Source organism: Falco rusticolus, chromosome 5, assembly GCF_015220075.1.
Source record: "Falco rusticolus isolate bFalRus1 chromosome 5, bFalRus1.pri, whole genome shotgun sequence".
In the NCBI taxonomy this organism is placed as follows: domain Eukaryota; kingdom Metazoa; phylum Chordata; class Aves; order Falconiformes; family Falconidae; genus Falco; species Falco rusticolus.
The window spans coordinates 47,551,251-47,559,158 of NC_051191.1; the positions used below are offsets into that span (position 1 = coordinate 47,551,251).

A 7,908-nucleotide genomic window follows, 5' to 3' on the forward strand; every position below is an offset into this window, starting at 1 on the left:
AACAAGGACAAATGCAAAGTCCTGCACCTGGGATGGCCTAACCCCCTGTGACAGTACAGGCCGGGGAGCAGCTCTGCTGCAATGGACACAAGGGTCCTGGAGGGCTGTAGGCTAAACAGTGTAGCCAGGGAGCAGTGAAGGGTAACAGCATCCTGGGCTGTATCGACAGCAGCACAGCCAGATCGCGCAAGGAAAGTGATCATTCTCCTTTAATTGGCACATGTTCTGTTGTGTCCAGGATACCGTGCTCAGTTCTGGGACCCTTAGTACCAGTGATCTTGGTAAATCAGAGTGAGTTCAGCAGTGGGCCACTGTGACAGTCGGAGCCCAGAGCAGCTGACCTATGAGGAAAGGCTGAGGGACCCAGGCTGATTCAGCCTACAGAGGAGACAGTTTCAGAGGGACCAGAGAAACAGAGCCAGGCTCTTGACTGAAGTGTATGCGGGACGAGATAATAACACAAACTGAAACAAGGGAGGTTTCTAGTGGACAGAAGATTTAAAAAATCACCATGAGGACAATTAAGCAGAACAGGTTGTCCAGAGATATTGTGCAGTCTCCATCCCTGGAGGTTTCAAGACCTGACAGGACAAAGCCCAGAGCAACCTTGTCTGATATCAGAGCTGACCATGCTGTGAGCAGGGGGATGGACGGAGACCTCCTCTGAGGTTCCTTTCAACCTGAACGACTCTGTGATCCCAAGGAAGTGAATCTTCTGTTCAAGAGCCCCCAGGCCTTCAAAAGTTTCCACTAAGAACACCTGGTGAAGCCAGATGACTAAAAGCAACTCTTCTTCTTACTGACAGTGTGAGTTTACAAGTCTCCTATGGCTTACTTCCCACACCAAACAGGAACGAACTGAAAATTCATTGTAACTGGACAGAAATATTCACTTCAGAAACAACTCTAGAAATCTGTCAAACATCAGATGAAATACTAGCAGTCTGGTAATACACAGGAGATGACTTTACTACTAGAAAATTAATTACAGGATCAATTTTGATACCAAATGATATTTAGAAGCCTGTAATTCTTTCCTTAAATAAAAGACCATGAATCATTTTGGAATGAGTTACCACACAAATTCAAATGTCATTCCTGCAAATTAATGGCCATGATTAAGCTGATGTAACTATGTTGACTTCAAAATCTCTTTAGCAGAGCTTACACCAGCTAACATTTGTCCTACGATTCCAAACTATGCTCTAAAAAGGGGTATATACCAACCCACATATTTATCACCCACTGAAAAATGCAAAAATTCAAAGAACAGACTGTTATACATCTTTACTTGCATTAAATGGCAGATTAAAAACCAACCAAGACAGCTTATAATTTAGTAACTATCACAGCTACTTAGCCTTTGCACATCATAAAATAAACACCTTAATATACACTACAGCAACTTGTCTCTGTCTTATAAGTATATGCTTAACATTTTTTTGGATTTTCTCCCTGAAAAACTGTAGAATCCTTTTCTTCCCATACAACCTCTTATATTGGCAACACTAATTTCCAGATTTGTCAGTGTGGTTAGATAACACCCTACAACTCTCTCCTTTTCATGTTCTCTAATTTCAGCACTTCTCCTACTCATCTGCTTGGCTGTGATCCATGAGATCCTGGGATCTCTGGGAGAGATCTGAGATTCTAGTAGCTTCTGTTCAGCCACAGAACAACTAAAGAAAAGCCTTTCTTCAAGTTCACTAGCTACTGTGAGCAAGTTTGTGACAAATTCCAACATTCCTCCTATGTACTGGCTAAGGAGCTTCAATTTCATAATTGTAAACCACCAGAGATGTTTGCTAGTGCTCAGTCAGGTTTCTGAAAAGAAATGGAGAATGAAATGTGGCAAATTCACATTTATCAACTAAGAAAATTGTGAAGAAGATGCACTTATGTACATGCAGGTTACGCTAGAGTCCATTAATGCATACACCTTGACAGTGCATGTAAGTAGATATACTCAAAACAGAGACGTGTGGATCAGAGGAAAACCACCCATATAAATATAAAACTGCAAAATATTTTCAGAGTAGTTTAAGATACCACTTGCCTCTTGCTAGTTCAGAATCTTGTCTTTGGGAATCCAGTATTACATATGCCCAGAATAAACACATCCAATTAGGACAAAATGCTTTGTGCACAATACTTCACAAAACAAAACCAGAATTAGTTTGTTCTTCTAAGGAGCAATTCCACAGAATCTGTAGCAGTCACATAGTTTTTGATAAAGCAAGGATCTTAAAAACTACTAATTTTCAATGACAGACTCAAAACCAGCATTGAAACTTAATGCAAATGTCAACTTTGGCCTAAGTAGCAATGCAAGGCTAAAGAGACTGCACACCTACAATCAGTTCCTACAGGATGCAGAGCAATTTGGTTCCAATCCAGTGAAGTACTCAAGTTCATGCTTAACTTTAAATGCATGGGCATGAAGATGATGGAAGTACTTATAGGCCTAATGTTAAATATGCCCTAAAGTGCTTTACTGGGTTAAGGCCAGAAAGCTCAGTACCTTACAGGAATGAGTTTAGAGCAGAACATGCAGCAGTAGCATAGCAGGGAATTCAGGATCACAAATACCTCAGACTCAGTCCCTCTTGCACTGTACTATTGAGAAGCACAGTGCCAACACACACTGCCAACACACACTGCCAACACAGTGCAAATACAAGCAGCTGTGTGAGTGCTGACAGGTAACAGGACGTCTTGCCTAAAGGTAATCAGAATAATTACAGAAATCTGAAAAATTACAAGATCAGAAGGAAAACAAACTGCCACTACTCCCTAACATATACTCTTGACTATAAACTGCATTCCTGCAGTGAAAAAAAGTATTTTCAATTCCTACATCAACTGACAAACTGTGTCCGTGATCTGTGTACCTCATCACATCTGAGCTCCAGAACTGAAGTGTACCCAGCAAAGCAGACTAAGATCCACAGAACCCTACAACACCGCACCCGCAATGCAAAAGTCAGGCTGACACTCAGCACGGTCTACCCACCACAAACAGTGTAGAGGTCTTGCACTCCAGGCAATCATAACACTGCAACACATTCATTTGCTCAGTATCAATACTGCCTTTGTAAAAGACTGGACTTCAAAGCACACGTTAAGTACCGTTGCTCGCTGTCATTCCTGCATGTTGTACTACAATGTACTCCCAACAGCTCTGTGTTATGAGGCACTCCCTTCTGGCTAAAGCCACTGCTAGCTATTGCACACACTTCTACAAGCTGCGCAGTGATGGACACACTGTGCACCATCTTCCTGCCAGTTCTGAAGCCCTGGTGCTTCTGAATCCAAGAAGAGCATATTCCACATTTGCAGGGACTGCATGATTTGGTGAGAGACAGTAGAAGGATCTGGTCTAAAACAACCCAGAAGCAGCAGCATATGGGCCTGTCATCTCCAAACCTACTCTGCAATAGCCTGGCCTAACCTTCTGTAGTATAAAAAACATATTAAAGCTGAACTACACGCATTTATTTCTATGTTTATATACCATAAGCACATATAATTAGCTTTAAAAGGAAGTCTAATTAGCCATGTAATGTTATAGGTCGTATTACTACACAACACCCAGATGTCCTGCTATCTCACAAAATATTAAAACACCACTTTCCTGTCAGTGGTAAACTGTATTTATTGTGCCAAGATATCATTATTAATAACATCACCATAGTTAGGAACATAATGTTAAGCAAACAATCCTTTAAATAACTTTTAAAGTTGGGATTCTTCAGCATTGTACTCAAATATAATCTACATTTCCAGGAGGGACAAGCCTTTTGGGACATGAAAGTAACTCTGAAGTCACAGGAGTCTGACTTGAATCAGACCAACCCTTAAACAACTGGGTCGTTGATTTTTCATATTCAGGCACTGGGAGGCAACAGGTACAGGGGATTGAGAGGAACACTGGTCAGACAGAAAAACCTGCCTCACCTTACCTGCATTACACTAATCTGAAATCCATGAGACTCTTCTGGAATTTCTAGCCTAGGGCTTTGGGAAGTGGTTATAAAGGATCTGCTGCCCAGGGAGGTTTCTTTTTCTTTGTTGTTTTGCAGTCTCAGAAAGCACCTTGCAAAGAAACTCCACGAGTAATTACGAACAAAGAATACGAATTAAAAATCCAACTAGTAAATAGGTGTTCTGAGATGAAAATGAGACTGCAAATTCATTCAGCAAGTTTGCCTTGTGAGAACACAGAAATGCATTGAGCTATAAACTGGCATTGGAAATCCAAGGATCGGCTCCGTGTCTGCTGCGAGAGTTTCACTATTTACTTCAGCACAGTCATTTCACCCACATACGGGGTTCTCATTCATAACTACGTCCCTCTAACACTGGCAATAGTCTCGCAACTCATCCGGGAGATGAGCAGACTGAACCACACGTGCCCTCCGGTAGTTTGTATTTGGAAGAATCTCAGCACTGTTCTCTGCTACGGGCTACACTTGGGAAGCCAAGGAGTGACCTTAAATCTACCACACTTTTCAAAGAGTTTCCAACAAACTCCCACCGTAACACAGCAAGGATTCAGGGGTTAAGCTGCAAAGTCCCTGGACGGTGGGGGAACTGCAAAAGGCCACGGCTTGCTTTATGTTGGCTTGCTTGATCCCCTGTGGTTCTCCCTGATACTTTTCAGTACTGTTCCTTTTGCCACTGCTCTGAAAAGACTTCTGAGTGTGACTTCAAAGCACGGAATGGCCTTGCAAAAGCACCTTCTTTGCCTGAACTACATTTTTTAGCTTCTTGAATTCAATTTTTAGTCCATTCCTTTACTAGCTACTGAGGCAACAGCAAAGCTGGTAGCCTTGCCCATCCCACCCTGCACGTACCCAGCTCACCCTCAAAAGGAGGAAGGAGCTTAAGAGTGCTAGAGAAGTAGGTGACCAGGGGATCTCCATGGGATACTGCTGCCTGTGAAAATGTAACCACTGCAACAACAAGGATGTATCACCTATCACTTTCTGCTGAGCATACAGGTTGGGGGGGTGGCTGCGAGCCCTCTTGAGCAAGGCCAGTCCTGGGAGGTTTGGGAAACACCTACCACCGAACAAGCAACACAAGCAACCGTAAATAACTAGTGAGCAACAGCCCAGTGCACAGAAGTCAATCTGATGGGCTTTTTTTCCATTTCCAATGTAGCTGCAATGACATGAGATGTGAATGCACAGAATAAGGTAGGAGATGCTTTATCTAGGCTGTAAAGAAAATACAATGAAGTATGACTAATCCCTGGCAGAAAAGGGCACACAGAGTGAGGACCCCGAGACTCAGGCCTGACCCAGGATGCCCTCAGGTGTTCCCTCAAACATGTCTTCCCTGAGATGTAGGTGGGAAGGACACTCCAGGATCTGATAAGGGATCAGCTTTTCAGAAACAGAAAGTACTCTATCACCAGGGCTGATGGAGCCAGGGCTGACACACAAAGCCTGGTGCAGCTCTGAAGTTCCCAGCAAACTTCATGTGCCTTCAGGTCAGGGACACCCCATGAGTCATGCACAGCGACACCAGCCACAACAACAACAGTGTCAACAACAGTGTGTAGGATGAAAGCTTAGCAAAATGATGCCTGGACTTACACAGCTCTCCCCGTTCATGACGAAGTGTGTGGATGCACAGGCTTGCTTCTTCATCTCCTCCATCCCAAAGATGCAGACGGCAGTGGCGTTCCAGGCCTTGGTGCCACGGCTGTGGCGGAAAACACCCACCCACCAGCCTTGCTCACCCTGACGGACAAGGCTGGAGGAAACAATGAGGCTCCTGCACCCACAGTCCAAATACACATGCCCTTGCAAAGCGAGGCCACCGTCTGAGGGGCGCAGCTGGTGCAGGACAGCCATGCTCGGTGGCTCCGAGTCCTCACCCAACCTGGCCTTCAACCTGTAGTAGGGAAAGAAGAGGTGATCCCCCCACCGGAGCGCATCAACAAAGTGCAAAGGCTCCTCCTTGCGCTTGATGATGCCCAGCTCCTCCTTGGACTCCAGGTTGTCCATGCTGCGGACCGTGATGACGGTCGCCTCGTCCGACTGGGAAGGCTCGCAGCCCAGATGGTTCCCATAGGGGCCGGCCGAGTAGGTGGCTGCCACGGCCAGGTACCAGGCGCCAGCCAGCTGGAAGACGACGCCGGCGGTGGAGCCGTCGGGCAGGCAGCTGACCACCTCGCTGCGGTTGAGGCGCTGCCGGTAGGCCGGCTGCTCCCACACCTGGCAGGTGCCGTCCTTCTGGGTCCAGCCGGCCAGCAGGACGCCCTCCCCGCCGGCCTCCTCGTAGGGCAGCAGCAGGTTGCTGCGCACGCCGGGGGGCTCCCCGCAGCCCTGCCCCGCCGCCGCCGGCACCACGCGGCGGCGGGGCCGCAGCTCGGGCCGCAGCTCGTAGAGGCAGCTGCCGCCCGCCACCAGCACGCCGCCGCCGCTCACCTCGATGTTGTCGATGGGGGCCCCCGGCAGCTCGAAGCTCTGGGGGCCGCCGGCGCCCGCCAGCGCCGCCAGCAGGGGCAGCGCCCAGCTGAGGGCGGGCGGCGGCGCCGCCATGGGCGCGGGCTCGGCTCGGCGCCGCGGGGCGCCTCAGGCGGCGGCGGGCGGCGGGCGCTGCTGCGCCATGCTGTGCCGAGGGGCCGGGCGCGCTGCCGCTGCCGCCGCCGCGGCTTCTCCCTCCGCCGCGGCCGGGCTGCGCGCGGGCGGGGAGTTCCTCTTTCGGGGCGGGGAGGAGGGGGTGCCAGCACGGGAGAGGTGGGCCGGGCTCCTCCGGCAGGGCTGCCGAGCCACCTCGCCGCCGTGCGCCGCCGCTCCCCCTCCGCCCCCCGGCCCCGCCGGCCCGCCTCGCCGCGGACGGGGGGCGGCGGCGGCGCGGGGGCCCGCCGGCCTGTGGGGGGCCGGGGGCGGCTCCTTCCCCGCGGCGTGGCGGGAGGCGGAGGGGGCGCGACCCGCTTCGCCTCAAGGCGGCCCGCCTCGACCGGCCGCCAGCCGGGGCAGCCGCCCCCCCGCGCCGCCCAGCACCCGGTCCCTCACGGGGACGCCTGCGGGGCAGGGCGGCCCCCGCGCACCCGCTTTGCCTCACTCCCCGCCCGGCCGAAGCCGCCCGGCGGCCACCGCGCGGGCAGCGGGCGGCGGGGGGCGACGGTCCCTGGCGGGGGCAGGCCCGGACCTGCCCGCCGGCGGGCGCGGGGGCCGGCAGCGCCCGTGGCACACGGCTGGTACCCGTTACCGCGCGGCGACCGCCCTGCCGCACGGCGCGCCCCTGGGCCAGGGGGTCGCGGCCACCGCGACCGGGAAGCTTGGGGTGTGGGATCTCCCGTTAGACATGTCATGGCCTTCCCTGAAGCAGCAAGAACAAAGGCTTCGGGCTTTTTCCCCCGCGTTCGGCAGGGTTGGGGAGAAGCCCTGCCCTCTCCTTGCGGGACGGGCACCCGCACAGCCCGCGCTCAGGGATGGCCACGCTGCGTGGCCTGACCGATGGCCTCGCTGCCTGCTGGGTCATGGCTGGTACGGGTTCTGTCAGATGGGAGGTGTGGGCTGCGTGCTCAGCTCATTATTGTTTTGCTGCATTTTAAATGAAAAATGGGTTTGTGAAAGGTAGCAAAGATGCATTTTAGTGTTCTCTCTTGGGTGTCTCTGGAAGTTCCGGGTGAGGATGGGCATAGGGCCCATTGCCACTCTTACTGAGAACAGCATGTAATGTTCAAAACCAAGGGGCCTTCTGACCCTCTGTTTACACTGCTTTTATGCTAAAGTAGCTTTACAGCAGGAATAAGTGGAACCGTAAAAACTAGAACAAAAGCAACCTCTGTATAAAGGAGTCAAGCACAACATTTTCAAGTAGGAAGTGCCATGTAGTTAGCAAATTCTTTTTTTCTCCGTTACTGTGCTCAGCAGTGGTTATTGTGCA

The 7,908-nt window shown here is 50.7% G+C and overlaps 1 protein-coding gene across 1 annotated transcript in view; it reads right to left on the reverse strand.

Annotated features, from left to right (window-relative positions):
- The window catches only part of PLXNC1 (plexin C1), a 72,271-nt gene extending 65,702 nt beyond the window's left edge, over positions 1-6,569 (reverse strand). The window contains exon 1 of the mRNA XM_037387869.1: positions 5,604-6,569. Within this exon, the coding sequence (XP_037243766.1) occupies positions 5,604-6,554 (951 nt within the window). The 5' untranslated portion in view covers positions 6,555-6,569. The remainder of the gene's footprint in view (positions 1-5,603) is intronic.
- Between the last annotated feature and the right edge of the window lie 1,339 nt (positions 6,570-7,908).